Source organism: Neomonachus schauinslandi, chromosome 11 (assembly GCF_002201575.2).
Source record: "Neomonachus schauinslandi chromosome 11, ASM220157v2, whole genome shotgun sequence".
NCBI classification, from domain to species: Eukaryota; Metazoa; Chordata; class Mammalia; order Carnivora; family Phocidae; genus Neomonachus; species Neomonachus schauinslandi.
In genome coordinates, this window is record NC_058413.1 from 46344903 (window position 1) to 46365614 (window position 20712).

At 43.3% G+C, this 20712-nt stretch overlaps 1 protein-coding gene across 4 annotated transcripts in view; it reads left to right on the plus strand.

The window, feature by feature from the left end:
- Positions 1-10037: 10037 nt before the first annotated feature.
- SBF2 (SET binding factor 2) overlaps positions 10038-20712 on the plus strand; it is a 467712-nt gene continuing 457037 nt past the window's right edge. For all 4 annotated transcript variants that reach the window (XM_044919518.1, XM_044919516.1, XM_044919517.1 and 1 more), the window contains exon 1: positions 10038-10092. In XM_044919518.1, the coding sequence (XP_044775453.1) occupies positions 10038-10092 (55 nt within the window). The remainder of the gene's footprint in view (positions 10093-20712) is intronic.

Genomic DNA, 20712 nt, shown 5'->3' on the forward strand with positions numbered 1-20712 from the left:
GGCCGGCTCTGGTTCCTCGGCTTTATAGGCGCACAGGGGGCGGGGCCTGAGCTGCCCTCGCACCCTCCCATTCTTCCCTCGGGCGCGCGCGGGCTTCTGCACTCCAGCGCGCGCATTGCTTGTCCGAAGGTGTGGGGGTGGGGGGGGTGGGGGTAAGGGTCCCTCGTGCCCAGAGGACTCAGAGATGAGCTCCAAAGATTGGTGTAGGAACTGCCACAATCCTGACTCTCTGGGCACAGGCTTCAGAATATAAACCAGGGCGAAGTGGGGCCGGTACAACCTCTTGGGGTCGTTATTCAGGACCTATGCAACCCAGAGTGCGAGGCCTACTGGCACGGAACTGCAAGAGCCAGCGGGAGGTACCACGCGCATGGCCGGAGCCCCGGACCTCGGGAGCGGTGGCCTCGAATGGACCGCGCCCCCTGCCGGCTCGGCGCCTGACCTGAGCTCGACCCCAGACTCCCGCGGAGTCGCAGGGGCAGGACACCCAGCAGAGACTAGAGGAGTGGGGCTCGCCAACACCCCCAGAGAGGCTGAGACTCCAAAGTTCTGGGACTGGCTAGTAAGATTTCGCAATAGGGGCACGGATCGGAAAGGCTGATTTGAGAATTGGGATTTGGAGGGGAGAATTATCTGAAGTTTCAGAATTTAATTGCCTATTTGGAAATATGGGAATAACCAAAATTAGAACGGACGATACCGTTTCGTTTCCCCCGCACCCCCACCCTCAGTAATCCAGTTATTCCTTACAAGGTTACAACCTGAGAGTTTGCCTTGCTGCCTTCGGAGACTTCATTCACCCATTTATAAACTTGAGGATTTATTGCCAGGGCGCATACTAATGTTTCACGTATGTTAATCGCTTTAGAGTTTACAAAACACAGCCACATCCTGATCTTTGATCCTGACACCTACCCTTGAGATAGGCGAGGAAGGTTAACATCACTGTTCTTATTTCACCAAGTAGAAAATGAAGTTCAGAGACGGGAAGAATTTGACCAAAGTCACACCAAACGCAGGAAGCAGTAAAGTCCTAACTCGGCATGGCAAGCAAGCACCGCAGACTCGGGCGCGGCGTGGATATTTCTAGGCTGGGGTCATCATGCAGTCAAGGGGGAAAGGAGAGTCCTAGCCCTCGCCCAAGGATTTATGCCAGGTTCCCCGCTGAGCAAGGAAGCCTGACGTGGAACTCGATCCCTCATAACCTGAGCTGAAGGCAGATGCTTAACCGACTGAGCTACCCAGGCGGCCCTCCATCACCCCTTCTTGACTTTACTTTCTTCTTACTTCCCTTCTGAGGGCCAAACTGGGAGGGAACTCGGCCCCGCGAAGCTTTAGTTCTTGCATTCGGGCCTCTGGTATCCTATCACCCCCTACCCTATTCTCAAGTCCTGAAGCCCCGCGCCTAGACTAAGAGGCGGTGGCCGCGGGGCCACTGGACTCTGCGGACCGGCTTCTAGTACCCACCCTGTGGCTGTGTGAAGGTGGGTACATCACGTTTCCCCTCCAGTTTGTTTCCCCATCTATGACGTGCCCCCTGCAGACCTCTACGCTTCTTACCTGCTCTGCCAAACTGGTTCTAAGACCCAGTGCAAAGGAGGCTGGGCGCTGGGTGGCGGGGGGGGGGGGGGGGGGGCCTTGCCTGGTCCGGGCCACACACTGCTCATTCACCGGCCTTTTCATTCTCAGGACTGAACCGTGGACACTGCACCCGGGGAAGGAAGGACCGCGACTGAAGTTATTCATTCTGGGGACTCTTCCCCAAGGGAGTCAGCTGAATGGATCTGAGTTCCAGCTGAGGGTGGGGGACAGATTCCTGGCTCCGGGGCTGCGTCTGATCTGGTAAGAGCTCGGGGTCAGAGGGGTGCAAAGCAGCGTAGTGGCTGGGTTCCGGCCGCCTGGCGGGCCGAAGACTGTCATTGCAACGGACCAGGTCAGGCGGCTAGCCCGTCGGCACCTCAAGACAGTAGGTATTACTGTGCGCCTGCTCTGTTTCCAGGAGCCACCCCCAGCGAAACTAGTCTGCTTTTCTCCCGCTTCCCATCTCTTCGTTTCAGTTTGTTCCGTGAGTGTCAGGCTCTTCGCACCAACCCTGTCCAAGACATTCTCTGCGGATGCGACTTGTCGCCAGCTTCCAGTTGGGTCCGCTCCAAGACAGGTTTTACTTTCATTTCCCTGGCGCGCGCGTCTCAACTGCTGTAGAGGTCAAGGACAGTGGAGCGCCGGCCCACAGCCAGGGAAGGTCCCGTGGTCTGGACTCGTTCCTTCCAGTTCCCACCAGCCCTGGGCGGGGGGGTTCGGTCTGCCCAGGTCTCTGTGGCTGTACCTCGTTGCCTCCTTTCTGTGTTTTTGGAAAACCCATGATTCCGTGGGAGCGGGTGGGGAGTGGGGGGAATTTGCTCTAGCTCCTCTGCAGGATCGCGAAGCGTGATCTAGATGCAAACTTCGCTTTGAGCTTGGGGCTGCTTCAACAAGCACAGCAAACCCAGGAGTGGAGACTGGGCTCCGCTTCTCCTGGCTCCAGTGCCTAGTCCAGCGACATAGCAACGACGCCAGGAATTCCCACCTGACAGCCTTGGCACACTTCTTATCAGCTCAGGTGCGCCTTGACGCTCTAGCGTTTAGAGACGCTTGAGAACCCCGCCAATTATTTTTTTTTTAAGCGAAGTATTGGAGTGGCAGCTCAGGATTTTGCTAGTACACGCGTATCTTCGAAAGTGTATGCGCGTGTGCGCGCGCGCGCGCGCTTACGCGCGCGTACCCGTGTGCCTGAGTTTGCGTAGGTGGCGGACTGGAACCAGAGTGTCCCCCTTGGGGGTCGGGTGGGGTATAAACCGAAAAAGTATATAAAATTTGCTAAGTATTGGCATCTATTGTGTAACCTCGGGTTCGCTTACTTAATCATCCCTAAAGACACACACCACACACACACTCGCGCGCGCGCACACACACACAAACACACACGACTGAGTTTTCAGTTAAACGGTCGGATGTAGAAGGAAACACCACAGCGGGAGTTCTGCTTCTGGTGATTTGTTAAGGTGGAGTTTCATCCAAGTTGCAGTGATTGTAGATTCACTGTTGAGTAGAAGGAAGGAAGGGAAGGAAGAAACATCTTTAAAATCTCACTGTCAAGAGAAAGACAAAAAAAGAAAAAAATTCTGGTTAATGAAGATCCACTTTTTTTTTTGTGCCCAAGAATTCTTTAAGGGTCAGATCGTAAATAAACCCCAGAGCAGGGTAATAAATGTATGTATCCTGAAATCACATATAAAGACACAAATATGTTAAATATTTGTTGTATTGGTGTCTCAATTTCTTCTTCACATTCCAACTGAATTATTTTTAGGCCTTCAATCCAAGCCTTATTCTTAGTAATGTTTGGAGTTTAAAAAAATTTGTGGTGGTGGTTTTCAGCCAAAGCCAGTGTGACCACACTCAGGTCATGAAGAAAAATAATGAGAAGCAATATATGATATTAATAAGAATAAAAGTGAGTAGCTAAGTGCATTGCATAGTTAGATGCCTCTTTTTTTTTTCAAACAGGAAATTTTATAATGCATTTATTATTCATATTTTTCAAAATGACATTGCTGAGCTAAGGGCTTGTTTACAAAGTTCATTTGAAAACAAGGTTTAAGAAACTTCCTGGAGTCATAACACAAAATAGTTTAGGGAAAGGACACAATCAGCTTTGCAGATTTGGTCACTCACAGGAAGAAGTAAAACAGGATTCAAAACTTGACACTTTTTTGGGATCTCTGACTTCTCCAAGGAGCTAATAAAATGTAGATCCTTTCTAGAAAAATTCACATGTACATAAACCAAATTAAGGATAAAATAGGCATACAATTTGCTGCCTCATTTTTGCGCTTTTGCACAAAATAGATGGAAGAAACAATCAGTTCTGGAGCACCTGGCTGGCTTAGTCCGTAGAGCATGCGACTCTTGATCTTGGGGTGGTCAATTTGAGACCCACATTGGATGTAGAGTTTACTAAAAATATTATATATATATTTAATAAAAAAAAGAAAATATCAGTCCTTGTATGTGATAAAGCCAGAAGACAAACCTACCTGAAGCTTAAAGAATGTAAGTTGCTATTGGTCAAAGAGAATATGGAGAAGAGGATAAACATATGGAAGCTTGTTATACTAACAGCTATAAAAGAACAAGACAAAATGACTTCAAGAAATTTACTACTGATGACACGAGTGGCATAATAAATGGATTATAAAAGAGATGATTAGACCATTTGGGTTTCATCTGTAGCCAAAGATATTAACAAGAGCAACGGTTATGCTACCTACCTCCAGGTGGGGACCCTATACTATCAGATTAGAACCGCTGTAATGAGAGGCAATTCTTATATATGGGCCTGCATGATTTGAAAGTGCATTTATTACTTTAACAAATATTTACTGAGCATGTATTACATGCCTAGCTCTGTGCTAAATGTTGGGCATACAGAAATCATCAATGCAAACATCATTCTTGCCTTCAACGAGCTACAGCATGGTGGGGTAGGCAGACATAAATAAATCTTCAAAAGAATAAATACATGATTATAAACTATGGTAAGTGTTCTGAAGGAAAAGCAAAACTAGGGGGATCTAATGTTCCAAATGGAGGAAACGGCATGTACAAAGCCTTAGCGGTGAGAAAGTACTTGGTACATTAGGGAGAGATCAGTATGGTTGAAATGTATTGAGTGAGAAAGAAGAGGGGCATGAAATGAGATTAAAGAGGTCATCAGGATTAGAGTAAATAGGACCCTTTGGGACATGATGAAGATTTTGCACTTTATTCATGATGACATGGGAATCTATTGACAGGTTTAAAGTTGGGAGAGAAATGATCTGACATACATTTATTTAAAGGATCATTTTGGCTATTTACTTTTTTTTTTTTTTAAGTAATCTCTATTGCCAAGGTGGGGCTTGAACTCATGACTGTGAGATCAAGAGTCACTCGCTCTATCCCCTGAGTCACCCAGGTGCCCCTATTTTGGCTATTTAATGTGGTGAATGGATTAAAGAAGAGCAAGAAGGGAAACAGTTGCAGTGGTGGCACCCTGGAGAGACAGGTGAGGGCCTAGTCCCCACAAAATCTCTATTAATGTACCCCTACATACACATACACACACGCATTCCACCCTAAGCTTCACCAACAGAGTCAGCTTCATGAACATGCACCATGTTCTGTCACACAGGGTCCTATACTTGGTTTAATGCCCTGTTTGTCACTGTTTTGAAATTCTTTTTTTTTAAGATTTTATTTATTTATTTGACAAGGAGAGGGAGAGAGCACAAGCAGGGGAAGGAGCTGGCAGAGGGAAAGGGAGAAGCAGGCTCCCCACTGAGCAGAGAGCCTGATGTAGGGCTGGATCCCAGGACCCTGGGATCACGACCTAAGCCGAAGGCTGGCACTTAACCGACTGAGCCACCCAAGCACCCTTCTGTTTTGAAATTCTTTTTTTTTTTTTTTAAAGATTTTATTTATTTGAGAGAGAGCAAGAGAGCGAGAGCGACACACACACACACACACACACACACATACACACGGCATGAGCAGGGGGAAGGGGTAGAGGGAGAGGGAGAAGCAGACTCCCTGCTGAGCAGGGAGCCCAACATGGAGCTCCATCCCAGGACCCCGGAGACCATGACCTGAGCCTAAGGCAGATGCTTAACCAACTGAGCCACCCAGGTGCCCTGTTTTGAAATTCTTAATAACTTTTGAATAGAGGGTCCTACGTTTTCATTTTGCACTGGGCTCTACAAATTATGTAGCCAGTCCTGCTCACCAAATAAACATGCAAGCTAAGTAAAAGCAGCCTGCAAACTCTCACAGCACTTATATACACTTATATACTTATAACTGCTAATGTCAGGGGTACTTAATATGTGTGTCAGGATTCAACTATTCATATAATCATGTGTGAAAGCAACTGCAGGAAGACTTCCATCAATCATCTCTGAAGCCTCCTTCCTGTACCCCAAACATACACCCCAGGTAGAAACTGTGTTTGCTATACAAATTTAATTTGAAGGGAAGGTTCATAGCTCACTTACTGTCCTTAAGTTTTACCTACATGGAAAGTCTGGAACCACCCGTGAAGCAGGGACATCAGTTAGGAAGTTACTGCAATAGTTAAGGTGGAAAGTGATAGTGGCTCAGATAGTGGGGTGGCAATGGGGGTGGAGAGAAGTATACATATTTGGCAAGTAGGATCAATGAGGCCGAGTGATGAATGTAGGGCTGAGAGAGAGGCATGTGTCAAGGGTAAGGATCATTAAGTTTATTACTTAGACAACTGAATGGATGGAGATATGGAAATGGATCAGGCAATTTTCTAAATGGCCTCCTTTGTTATTGGTTGTAGAGACTATTTGAAGAGGCCCCAACCCCACCCGTGGACGTTTGGTTAAGTCTAACTCTCAGACTGCCTCTCTGAACTGTGGTGGCTAACCACAGGAAGCACTTGAAATGACTGTAGAGATCAACCACTCACTCCACAACAGCCGACTGTAGGAGCAGAGGACTGATAATTCTTGCTCACAAGTAATTGGCCCTTTTTTCTTCTAAAGCATGAATGAAAGGCATCTGCTGTGTACACATCATCGTGTTGCATATTCTTCTTCCCTTCCTGCTCCTGCCAGACATCAGTAAAACAAATCTGGGATTGCTTTACTCCCTCACTCTTTGGTGAAAGGTCATGGTGGTTATCTCAAGGGGATGGTCTGGCCTTCTGCCAACTTCAGTAATCAGCTGCCTTGTCAGGGCTTATCAGTTTCAGCAGACTGGCAACTGTTGGCTGAGAAGCAAAGCACAGCTCCAGTGTATGCTAAATATGTTCACATGTGTATATAAACATATGGTGCCTTTATACATATAGCTGGGACATGTCAAAATCCCTATGCTACAGAACACACATTTGAAATGGAATGGCAGCCCACCTATGACCCAGCAGATGGAATATGCCTTAGAGCACACAGCATTTAATTCTAGGCCTTGAAAACAACTAAGCTTCGATTAAAAAAAAGTTTAAATAATTTGAACCAACACTTGTTAATAAAATAAAACTCAACACATTTAAAAAGCAAAATGGGACACCTATGTCATGTACAAAAACTCAAAATGGCCTAAACACAAGAGCTAAAACTATGAAACTCTTAGAAGAAGACAGGAGCAAATTTTTCTGACCTTGGATTTGGCAATGGAATTAGATATGACACCAAAAGCACAGAAAACAAAAGAAAAAACATACATTGTATTTCATATGGTATATACATAAAATGGAATATTATTCAGCTATAAAAAGAATGAACTACTGATACATGCTACAACATAGATGAAACTTGAAAACATTATACTAAATAAAGAACCCACAAAAGGTCACATATTGTATGATTCCATTTATATCAATATCCATAATAGGTAAATCCATAGAGAAAAAGCAAATTGGTGGTTAAGAGGGGCTGGGGGAGGGGAAATGGGAGTGGCTGCTTACAGGGTTTGATCAAAATTGTTTTGGAAATAGAAGTGGTAGTTATACAACATTGTGAATCTACTAAATACCACCCAATTGTACACTTTATTTTTATTTTTTATTATTTTTTTTTTTCAAAATGTTTTATTTATTTGTCAGAGAGAGAGCACAAGCAGAGAGAGCTGCAGGCAGAGGCAGAGGGAGAAGCAGGCTCCCCGCCGAGCAGGGAGCCTGATGCGGGGGCTTGATCCCAGGACCCCGGGATCACGACCTGAGCCGAAGGCAGAACGCCCAACCGACTGAGCCACCCAGGCGCCCCTATTTTTATTTTTTTTTAAGATTTTATTTATTTACTTAGAGCATGAGCAGGGGCAGAGGGAGAGAGAAAGGGAGAAGCAGACTCCCTGCAGAGCAGGGAGCCCGATGTGGGGCTCCACCCCAGGACCCCAGGATCATGACCAGAGCTGAAGGCAGATACTTAACTGAGCCACCCAGGCGCCCCCAATTGTACATTTCAATGGGGTTAATTTTATGATATGTAAATTTCACATTATTTTTTTTTTAAGTTTTATTTATTTAAGTAATCTCTATACCCAACATGGGGCTGGAACTCAAGACCTTGAGGTCAAGAGTCACATGCTCTTCCAACTGAGCCAGCCAGGTACCCTTTTGCCTTAATTTAAAGAAAAGTAAAATGGGCAAGGAACATGACAGCTGCCTTAAAAATGTCAAAGTCTAACTGAAAGACTGTTTTTTTGTTTTTTTTCTGGGTAGTTCCAGAGAGCAAAATTAAGGGAAGTTACAGGACAACTCTAACATAAATGAGGAAGACCTTTCTAAACAATAGGGCTTTTAAACAGTGGAATGGGCTGCCTCCCAAGGAAGAAAGGTTACTCCTTACTCAAAGTGATCAAGTTGGATGATGAGATCTTCAGGGAAGTTATAGAGAGGATTCTTACATGAGGCGTGACTGAGGCTTCTTTTGGTTTAATTATTTTCAAGATTAATCTGTTATCTTCCCTCTGCCGCTGTAACTAGGCTGATTCAGTTTGACAACAGGCAATTTGCAAACAAATTCTTAGAGTTAAGGTATTTCTTCCTGGGAATTTCAGTTCTTCTAGTGTAGCCCAGCCCTCTCATTTTGTAGATGAAGATAGCATGGCACAGAAAGAGGAAATAATCAATTAAACTTTCAGAAGTTGAAACTCCAACCCTCTGGACTCCCAGTTCGGAGTTCAAGCTATTGCAACTTCCTGTTGGTAGCTGGGGGAAAATTGTACAATCACCCATTAAAAATATTTAAGCACCTACTGTACACCAGACACTGGTCAGAGCTCTTAGATATAAATGGTAAGGGTCAAGTCCTCAATTAATGAGTAGCGATAAGCAACTACGAGGATGATCAGATTTGCAAACCACGGACATTCCCAAAACTTCAGTCTACCACCTGTAACTTATCCTACTACTAAAACTTGCTCAGATACTAACAACTGACAAAACAAAGTCATCTGGGTGTCTCACCAGCCAAATTCGAAATGATCAATACGAGCAGCAAACAAGAAAGTGACCTAGATAATTCCTAGATTGGATGAGACCCACTAATTCATTTTATTGTGTGCTGGAGTAGGGAAGTTGGAAGTCACCACATGCTCTGGCTACAAGAACCCTGGGACCGCTGCAAGGAGAGAAAGGAAAGGAGAGACGGGAAGGTCTCCCTTGGGAGAGAGACAAAGCCTCCTCCCTCCTACTCCGTCGGATCCGACCAGTTTAGGAGGATCCCGTGGATGCCGCGTTCTTCGGTGGAATCCAGCCACCCCTACTTCGAGCACTCCGGGGAAGCCCAGGCCAACCGTCCCCAGCCCACCCAGCACTGAAGCACGAAGCGCCTCAAGATTGCGCAAAAGCCTCTCCCTCCCCCCGCCTGCTCGGTGGCATGTTCCTAAAATTCCCATCTGCACAACATAAACAGGAAACGTGCAGCAAAAGCCCTGGCAGTGCAAATTCCACGCTCCAGTCGAGGGCGGGAGAATCTCGTCTTTGGCAGGGGAGTGGAGGGGGGAGGGGAAGAAGCAAACTTCCCAGGAGACCCCTCAATCAACCCTGTCTCTTCTTCCCAGATCCAGAAAGAAAGAATAGAGAAGGCGGAAGGAAGGACTCCCCGCTTTCGAAAAAATAGGGGAGGGGGAGGGGGAGGTGGGCCACGAAGGAGCAGCCAGGCTTCAAAGTGAACCGCCCGGAGCGGCCGCGGTGGCGGGAATACCCCTGGCCGCCTATTCCGCAAATCCAGCGGTCAGAGCTGCCCTAGTTGCCGCGGGGTGGGCTCACCGCCCGCTTGGGGTTCCCGAGTCAGCGCGGGTGGGGGCGGGGGAGGAGCGGGCACTCCGCGAGGCGCAGGCGCAGAGTGCGCCTCGGTTGTCAAACATGGCTGAAGTGCCGCCGCTGCCGCTACTGCTGCTGCAGGGAAAATGCTGAGCCCTCCCGGGCCGGGTGGGCGGCGGCGGCGAGGGCGGCTACGGGCACCTGCTTACCGGGCGCGGCGGCGGCGGCCATGGCCCGGCTGGCTGACTACTTCATCGTGGTAGGCTACGACCACGAGAAGCCAGGTAAGGGTGTGGGGCGGGCGCCGCCCCCAGGCCTCCCCGCCCCCGTCCCCCCAACACCCTCCCCCGGCTGCTGTCCAGTGGGCTCTGCGGGGCTGGGCGTCGCAGCCGGGAGGCGGGGAGGGCCGGGCCCGGCGGCGGCGGCGGAGCTGGCGGTCGGTGTCCGGCCTTCTTGGCGGGGCTGAGCCTCGCGGGGGGCGTGAGCGACCGGCACGAGGGGAGGAGGAGGGGAGAAGAAAGGGAGGAGGCCGCGTCCGCAGGGGCCCAGGGGAGGCCCAGCTGGAGGCAAGTCTGGGTGCCGCGACCCTCGCCCTGGAGGAGGCCGGGTACCAGGGGCAGCGCCCTGGTGCCGGAGGGATTGGGCCAGGACTGCAGGGCTGGGAGGGCGGGAACCAACTGTGTTAAGTTCCTCGGGGATAAACTTCTGCCCTGCATCCTGAGTGAGTAACGAGTGACGCAGGGGGCTGTCCTCTCCAAAAGGAAATGCTGAGAGAGTCCACTGCTACCTCACCCCTGCGTTGTTGGGGGCCTGTCTAGTCACCGCCCCAGTGAACGCGTGGTACCGGGGAGGGGGAGAGGATCCTTGCACTTTTAAACATTTCTAGTAAATGCTCCCTGTACTTTCAGGACGGATATGACAGTCATTTCAGAGAGTCTGAACACTATCTTTTAAGGACAGTCAGCCGACCGCTTTAAGTCTTGTTTCACGTTAATTAAAAATTTTTTTGGATTAAAAAGGTTTTTTTGAGTATAGTTGACATGTGTGTTTTACTTATTCTTAGAATTTATCACAAAACTCTTCATAAGGAACAATTTGGCAAATGCATTGTATTTCAGTTTCATCATGGATTTCTGCAACTTAAGAAAATTCGGGGTTCATGCACGTTTGTTTTTGTATTTGCACTTCTTTGTATTACTGTATAGCTAAGCGTAGTGTAATAAATTGAACTGGGGAACACAAGTATTTCAGGGTAATTCCAGTTGCACATTTGCAAGGAATTTTAGATAGCGGCAGACAGTCCCTTCATCTTTGAGGAGACGCTGAGATTGTGCTTTGCTGACGCTACGAATGATTAGAGCCATTTGTAGCGTCAGAATGTCATTGTTCTACCCACTCCTGGTCAACTGCCCCTTTCAGTATTACTCTTCTAATAACTTCCTTTAGTGGGAACATTTTATATTTTTAAATCTTTCGCTATTCACAACCTGATTGAGGTCAATTGTTAAGAGAAGGGGTTGGGCTGTATTTAAAAAAGTGTCTTCTGGCTCCAACATTTTATTTCCTAGTAATTTTGCATAGTCTGGTGTCTCTTACCAATATGAAGAATCACAGTTTTTTAAAAAATATTTCATTTTTACCAACATCTTTTTTTTCCCTCACTTTAAACTGAAACAATCACATACTTGCAGAAAACTTGCAAGTAAGGTACAAAGAACTTTTTTTCTCTGAACCGTTTGAGAGGAAGCTGCTGACCTGATGCCCTATGCTACACCAGAATGCTTTAGTGTGCATTTTTTAGAAACAAGGATATTCTCCTACATAATCACAATACAATTAGCAAAATCAGGAAATTTGTCCATTTAGTTATCAGACTGTTTCAAGCTTTGTTGATTTTGCCGTTAATCTTTCTGCTGGCAAAAGGATACCATTAAGAATTATATGTTGCTTTTACTTGTCGTGTCTCTTTAGTCTTCTTCATTCTGGAACAGTTCCTCCATCTTCTTTTGACTTTCATAACCTTGACACTTATGAAGACTAGAGGGCAATTATTTTGTAGAATGCCCCTCGATTTGGGATTATCTGTTCTCTTATGATTAGATAGATACATACAGGTTATGTACTTGGGTAGAAATATCACAAAGGTGATGCTCATTGCAGTCTATCAGGTGGTACACAATTTCAATTTATCTCATTGGTGATTTTCACTTTGATTACTTACTTGATATAAGCAATGCCTGCCAGGTTTCCTTACTATAAAGTTAATATGTAATTGTTAATACATAGTTTTGTGTGGAGTACTTTGAAACTATGTAAATATCTTGTTCCTCATCTAACTTTTAATGTATTCCTGTATTCCTATCTGTATGAATGTTTTTTAGTGGATTATATTCTGTTACTATTTATTTTGATGTTTAGATTGTTCCTCATTTGGGCAATGAGAGCCCATTCAGGCTGGCTTTTGTATCCTTATGACATGTCCCCATCATTCTTTTACTTTTTGGCACAGATTTATCCTGTTAGTCCTGCAGTTGGTATTTCTCTGGGGAGCCCTGGATCCTTTTAGTGGAGAATGACATTTTGAAGCTACAATCTCAGTGCTAGTATGTTTGTTGCTGTTGGGTTATTAATGCTCCCAGACCCTCTTAATGGATGAAGCTGGGGAATACTTATTTGTTCAAATCTTAACTGTATTTAACCAGACTTTCATATTTGCTGCCACCCCCTCCTCTCCTGGATGCCTTTTTTCTCTGCTGATTCTTCATTCTTTCCCTCCCACTCCACTACTCTCAGGAGCTAACAGCCCATACCAGGATGTCCCAATTCAGGGAAACCTTCATCCTGCTCTGACTCTGACTCCTCATGTTAGCATCCCCACTGTTTGTGGATGTATTTCTCACCCCACTTAGGCTCTGATACCCCACATTGGGCTACTTTCATGTGAAGACATCCTCTTCACTCTGTTCACACCTAGTGCCCCATGCAAGGTTGCCCCTCTGTGTTGACACCCTCCTTCCAGTGCTTGGGCTGAGCACATGTATTCTTCCCACATGGACTCCTTCCTTAGTTCACTTGGGCTCTGACAATCCCCACCCCACCCAGGGCTAACATGACTACTCACCATCCCACAGGAGGGAAAGGTAAGATTATTTTATTATTTTTATTATTATTATTTTTTGGTGGGGGCAGAGGGAGAGGGAGAGAGAGAATCCTAAGCAGGCTCATGCCCAGCGCTTGGGCTGGATGCAGGGCTTGACCTCACAATGCTGAGATCATGACCAGAGCTGAAATCAAGAGTTGGACATCTAACTGACTGAGCCACAAGGTGACCTATTTTTTATTTTTTTAGTGAACTCTATGCCACACACGAAGCTCCAACTCACAACCCTGAGATCCAAGAGTTGCTCTACTGACTGAGCCTGCTAGGCACCCCAGGGAAGATTTTTTTTTAAGTAACAAAATCCGGAAGCTTTTATAAATTGTACAATCTGGATAATAAAATGTATGATTTTATTATAATTTTTTTACTTGGGATCATTTTTCTTTAGTCACGTTTATTGAAGTATAATTTACGTGTAATAAATTCACCTTTTTAACTGAATAGTTCAAAGAGTTTTGACAGGTGTATACATAAATGTAGCCACTACCACAATCAAGGTATAGATATAGAACATTTCTGTTCCTACAGAATGCTCTCTTGGGACACCTGGGTGGCCCAGTCGGTTAAGCCGTTAGGTGTCTGACTTGGGCTCAGGTCATGATCTCAGGATCTTGGGATAGAGCTGGCTTCAGGCTCTGCACTCAGCAGACTCCTGCTTGTCCCTCTTCTTCTCCCTCTGCCCGTCCCCTCCCCCACCCGTCCCCTGCCAATTGTGCTTTCTCTGTCTCTCTCAAATAAATAAAATCTCTTAAAAAAGAAAAAGTTCTCTCTGCCCCTGTGAAGTCAGTTCCCTCCCTAGCCTCTGGCAATCACTGATCTGTTTTCTGTCCTTTTGTTTTTGTCTTTTTTAGAATGTCATCTAAGTGGAATTATATAGTTTTCTGTGGCTGGCTTTTTTTCTACTTTGAAAAATATGTTTGAGATTTATCCATCTTGTATGTATTGTCAGTTATTCCTTTTTGTTGCTGAATATAGTACAATTTATTTATCAATTCACCAGTTGGTGGAAATTTGAGGTTCAGTTTTCAGCTATTATGAACAAAGTTATTCTGGGCATTTGCATACAGATCTTTGAGTGTTCATATGTTTCATTTCTGTTGGGTAAATACATGGGAGAAAAATTGCTGGGTCATATGATAAGTGTCTGTTTAACTTGCTGTGAAACTGCCGAACTATTTTCCAAACTGGCTGTGCCATTTTGCATACTTACGGGCAATGTATAAAGGTTCCAGTTAATCTTTTTATTTTATTTATTTTTATTACTTAAAATAAAAAAAACCACTTTTAGCCATTCTAGTGGATATGTAGTGGTATCTCATTGTGGTTTCAATTTGCATTTTCCTGGTTGCTAATGATGTTAGTCACCTTTTCATGTACTTACTGCATTTGAATATTTTTTGTAAAGTCTCAGATCAAATTTTTGTTTTTTTCTATTTGATTGTTTAGCTTCTGATTATTAAGGTTTTTTTTTTTTTTTTAATTTCAAATACAGGGGTGCCTGGGTGGCTCTATTAGTTAAGCATCCGACTCTTTTTTTAAGATTGATTGATTTGAGAGAAAGAGAGAGAGTGCAGAGGGGCAGAGGGAGAGGGAGAAGCAGACTCCCTGCTGAGTGGGCTTGATCCCATGACCCTGAGATCATGCCCTGAGTGGAAACCCAAGAGTTGACCCAGGCGCCCCAAGCATGAGACTCTTGATCTCAGCTCAGGTGTGAGTTCAAGCCCCGTATTGGACTCCACGCTGGGTGTGGAGCCTACTTTAAAGATAGATAGATAGATTGATTGATTTCAGATGCAAGTCTTTATCATGTATTTTGCAAATGACTTCTTTCAGTCTGTGGTTTGCCTTTTCGTTTTCTTGACAGTGTCTTTTGAAGAGCAGATGTTTTAATTTGGGATAACTTTTTAGACATTTGAATACTTTTATATCTTGAATTGTATCCTTTGAGTAGTCCTTTTTATGTAAAGCCCTCTGTAAAAACTTATTGGAAGAAAATCCATTAAATTTGTGTACTTTGAATTGTAAGTGAAGAATAAACCTAGTTGATTCTGTAAATCTTTATTATAAAGCTTTCTTTGGAAGTTAGTAAGATTTTATTACCTAAATCTCTTTAAAGCTAATCAGATTATGATAATATGATACTGAAATGTTGTGTGTTTAATACCACAGTATTCCTGGAATTAATCAATGCACTCTATATTTGTTCCTAATGTGTCTTTTCAATTAGTAATAGTTTTCAGTTGAATTTTTTTCGTATATCTATATTAAAATTGGATTGAAAGACAAAAAAACCTTGTCTTTTTAAAAATTGCTTTTACAAACTGGGAAAAATAATCCATGCTATTTGAATTGTATACAAAGAAGAGTGCTTGGCACATAGTAGATGTTTAATACAGACGTATTGAATGAACACACAATTGCTGAAAATATAAAAAGCTATAAGGAAGGAGTGTAGTTATAAAAGGATAACAAGAGGAATTTTTATGGTGATAGAACTATTTTGTATCTTGACTAGGTGGCGGATACATGAACCTACATTTGTGAAAAATTGCATAGAAGTAAATACACACACACACAAATGTGAATAAATACAGTAAAACTGGGGGACTCTGAATAAGAAAGTAGATTGTATTAATGTCAATATCTTGGTGTTGATATTGTACTATGATTTTACAAGATGTTACCATTGGGAGAAACTGGGTAAAGAGAAATGGGATTTCTGTGTTATTTTATACAACAATCTCAAAATAAAAAAATTTAATTTAAAAAAGCTATAAGATGGGGGCGCCTGGCTGGCTCAGTGGGTAGAGCACATGACTCTTAATATCAGAGTCAAGAGTTCAAGCCCCACACTGGATGTGGAGCCTACTTAAAAAAATAAAATAAAATAAAATAGCCATAAGGTAAAGCTATAAGATAAAAAGATACTAGTAGTATTCTAACTTTTTCCTTAATGTTGATAACACAAGGAAAAGTTATTCTGTAAAATTCCAGGAAAACATCATCTTCAGTGGCTGAATTATTACATCTTATGGGTGTATCAATTTAACTTTATCATTTATTACTGGATATTTAATGTGTTTCCAGTTTTGTGTTCTTATAATATACTGTCATGCTGAGGAGAACATACCTTAAAAACCACTGATTTTTATGACAGTTTGATTTTGATAATTTGAAATTAAGGCTTTATTTTCCTGACTTTGCCTTTGACTATGCACAGTATTTAGGAAGTTAGGAAATATCATTTGTTTTTAAGAGGTGAAGTTATTTAGCCAACTCTCTCTCTCTCTCTTTTTTTTTTAAGATTTTATTTATTTGAGAGAGAGTAGAGTGAGAGAGCATGAGTGGAAGAGGGGAGGAGGGAGAGGGAGAAGCAGGCTCCCCACTGAGCAGCAGAGAGCCTGATTCAGGGCTCGATCCCATGACCTGAGCTGAAGGTGGGCACTTAACCGACTGAGCCACCCAGGTGCCCCCCCCAACTATCTTTACTTTTCTTCTTTTTTTTTTTTAAGGTTTTTTTGTTTTGTTTTGTTTTTTACTTATTTGTCAGAGAGAGAGAGAACACAAGCAGGGGGAGTGGCAGGCAAAAGGAGAAACAGGCTCCCCCCTGAGCAGGGAGCCGGATGTGGGACTCAATCCCAGGACCCTGGGATCATGACCTGAGCCAAAGGCAAATGCTTAACCGACTGAGCCACCCAGGCGTCCCTCTTTATTCTTCTTTTTGTTTTTACTTTCTTCTGTGTTTACTGAGATTTGTCCAAGAAGAATTGATAATGACCACAGGGTTAAATCCCTTATATGACTTTACTTTTTTCTTTTCTTTACTTTTTTTTACTTAAGTATCTTTTTTTATTTTTATTTTTTTTAAAAAGTAGGTTCTGCAGCCAACGTGGAGCTTGATTGAATTCATGACCCTGAGATCAAGAGTTTTGTGCTCTATTGACTGAACCAGCCAGGCACCCCTCTTTTTGTTTATTTTTCCTGTACATTAATATATTTAGAATTTAATCCATTTATCTATATAGTATTTAACCTGGAGTCAAGTATCTTAATCATTTGAAATTCTTGTATTCTTTCATATCAACCTGCTTAAGTATTTAGAGAAAGATTTGAAATACTTCTTAGGTATTTCATTAGTTTCATTTGGGCTAGTATGAGTGAGATAAGCTAAGGGGTAAACTTACATGCACAATACCTGAAATATAGTTTGAGACATTTTGTTTTATTTATTTATTTATTTATTTTTTATTTTTTAAAGATTTTATTTATTTATTTGAGAGAGAGAGAATGAGAGAGAGCACATGAGAGGGGAGAGGGTCAGAGGGAGAAGCAGACTCCCCGCCAAGCAGGGAGCCCGATGCAGGACTCGATCGGAACTCCAGGATCATGACCTGAGCCGAAGGCAGTCGCTTAACCGACTGAGCCACCCAGGCGCCCAGTTTGAGACATTTTAAAGATTGATAATTGGTTATTATTGAACCATTGTAATTCATAGTCAGCCTGGGTTCCTTCCCCTTCCCCATTCTATATTAAAGTACAGTAGTTGGGATTTTTTGGTTGCTGTTTGTTGCCAGCTGTCAAGCACCACTGGGATTCATTGACTTGACAAGTATTTATTGCTTTTCCAGGCATTGTGCTACGTGCTAAAACAAAAATAAATGAGTAAGTGTAAGATGCTATTCCCTACCTTAGTCATTAATGGGGGCAGTCTTGAAATAATGATAAACGAAGAAGATGGATCCACTTTACTGAGAGAAAGAGAAAACTTCTTATGAGAGGTGATGTTTAAGCCAAGTTATGTAGGGTGAATAAGCACTGCCCTGTGGAAAAGAGGGTAAAGGAGATTAAAGGCAGAGAGAAAAACATGTAAATGTGTGAATGTCTTGTTCCAGGACTGGAGAGAAATATAGTGTAGATGGGAACTGAAGTGAACTTTGCTAGAGAAAGATTGTGAAAAGTTCTGCATATTAGGCTATGGAATTTGGCCTTGACTCTGTAGACAGTGAGGTCTATTGAGAAATGGGGGTCTTGAAAAGCAAGAAACAACATACAAATGTGACCCAAATGGCAGTGGACTGGAGGGAGAAAGACCAACGTGAGAAAACTCAGCAGCTTTTACTGCGGGAATGGAAAGGAAGGTATGGAGTCTAAAGAAATTTAAAAGCTCAAATTAGCAAAATTTAGTAATGAAATGGATGTGAGGGATAAAGGAGAAAGAGTAGTTGAGGGTAACAAAGTTTCTAGCCTAGTTAATTGTGTGGGTGCTGTGAATGTAAACAGGGAACTCAGGAGAATAAATTTGGATACAGGAAAGAAATGCTAAGCTTAGTTTCGGATATGTGGAATTAAAGGTGCTTGCCTAAATCAAGGGAGAGATATCATTTAGGTGTTTAGATATATGGGTCAGGAGATAAGAGAAGTGAAAGTTAGAGATTTAATTTGGCAATTACCAATATCCAAGTGATTGTCAGATATAAAGAAAAAAATAAGATTGTTGAAGAAATGTGTGTAGAATGAAAAGAGGAGTGGCCTAAGAATTGAACCCAGAGAAAATTCAATATTTAAGGGTAGATAGAGCAGTAATAGCCAGGAGTGGTCAGAGGTATTGCAAGAGAACCAAGATAATGTGGTATCATGGAAACCTTGGGTGCAGAGAATTTTGAGGAGGAGGAAATAATGAATGTCAAAGGTCTGAAGATGTCATGTATAACGAGGACTAACAATAGTGTCTTAGTCCATTTGGGTTGCTATAACAAATTACCATAAACTGAGTGGCTTAGACAACAAATGTTTATTTTTCACGGTTCTGGAGGCTGTGAAGTCCAAGATCAAGGCCCAGGCTGATTCAGGGTCTTATGAGGGCTGACTTCCTGGCTCATAGATAGCGGTCTTCCCATCATATCCTCACATGGTGGAAGGCATGAGGAAAGTCTCTCGGGCCTGTTTTAGAAGGGCACTAATCTCAAGTGACTGACCTAGTCACTTCCAAATACCATCACTTTGGCTCTACCTCCAGATGTTAGCACACTGGGGGTTAGGTCTCAACATATGAATTTTGGGGGGACACAAACAGTCTATGGCAAATAGGCTCATGGACTTGAAAATAAGGATAGTGACTTTAGAACATTCCAGTAGAGTTATGGGGGGACCAAAGCCAGTTTGATAAGTGTGTTTCCTAAGTCATATGTTGTATAAGCTTCATGGAGTCCAATTTATTTTCTTTTTAGAAGCTCACTATGACCTGCCTCCCATGGCTTGTGGGAAGTGGAGAGAGGAGTCAGAGGTGATGTCAAAATTCCAAACATGAAAGTCTGGGTTGTGATACCATGACTTAAATAGGTTGAAAATATTTTTTTCTTGACATTTCTTGTCTTTGTGGGCTTGGAAGATGATAGGGTTTTACTTTGTAGCCATCCAAATGGAGACTTCAGAAAAAGGGACAGGTAGGGGCTGGACACAAAGACTTGAGAGTCATTATCGTAGAGCTATGACACTGTGATTGCCCTCAGAAAGTTGGTATAGAGTGGAAGAATAAAGGACCAAGGACTGAGTTTTGGGGACTCTATTGCTAGGAGGATCGAAAATAGAAGGAGCCATAGAAGAAGGGTTGGAAAGTTTGGGAGAGACATTTAGTCTTCCTCAGTAGCCATTCTACAGGGTGATAGAACCCCTGATTTTTGGTTGGTCATGTGGACATGCAGAAGAGGGACAGTTTTCAAGTTTTGTTTCTTTTCTTTCCTTTTTTTTTTTTTTTTTTCCCTCTCATTTTCAAGTTTCTAAGAGATATAAATGTGAATAAGTTCTGGCCAGTTTGATGTAAGTGGAAATGAGCTCAGTATCCCAAAGATATTATTTTTTTTTTAAAGATTTTATTTATTTATTTAACAGAGACATAGCGAGAGAGGGAACACAAGCAGGGGGAGTGGGAGAAGGAGAAGCAGGCTTCCCGTGGATCAGGAAGCCCGATGTAGGGCTCAGTCTGAGGCCCCGGGGATCATGGCCTGAGCCAAAGGCAGACGCTAAATGACTGAGCCACCCAGGCGCCCCCCCCCCCCCCCCAACATTTTTAAAAGGGTAACCTTCCCAGTTTTTATTTTTCTTGATACTGGCCTCCTGATATAAAGACTGGAGCTCCAGTAGGCATCTTGGCCATGTAGATGAGGGCCCACACCCTAGAAAGAACCTGGGTCCTAATGACTTATATTGTCATAAGTTGTCATAACTGCTCTCTGAATCTTTTAAAAAGATTTTATTCATTCATTAGAGAGAGAGCACAAGCAGGGGGAGCGGCAGAGGGAGAGGGAGAAGCAGGCTCCCCAGTGAGTAAGGAGCCTGACATGGAGCTCTATCCCAGGACCCTGGGATCATGACCTGAGCTGAAGGCAGACAGACGCTTAACCAACTGAGCCACCCAGGTGCCCTGGACTAGCATTTCTTAAATTTAAAACATTGCTATTGTCAAAACTGAGATCATTAAGTATTACAGGATTTAATGCCCTGCTACTTAATTATTGCTGAACTTGAGTAATGACTTGGGTTATGAAATTATTTATAAAGTAAAGGCTATTCATTTAAAATTCTCATTTCTATAATCTACATTGTGAAGGAAAAGATAACTTACAGTTTCATAATTATTTAACTTCTTCTGATCAATGTCTTCATTTTAGAATTTTTCATAAAATAGAGGATTTTTTTTTTTTAAAGATTTTATTTATTCATTTGAGAGAGAGAGAGAGAGAGAGAG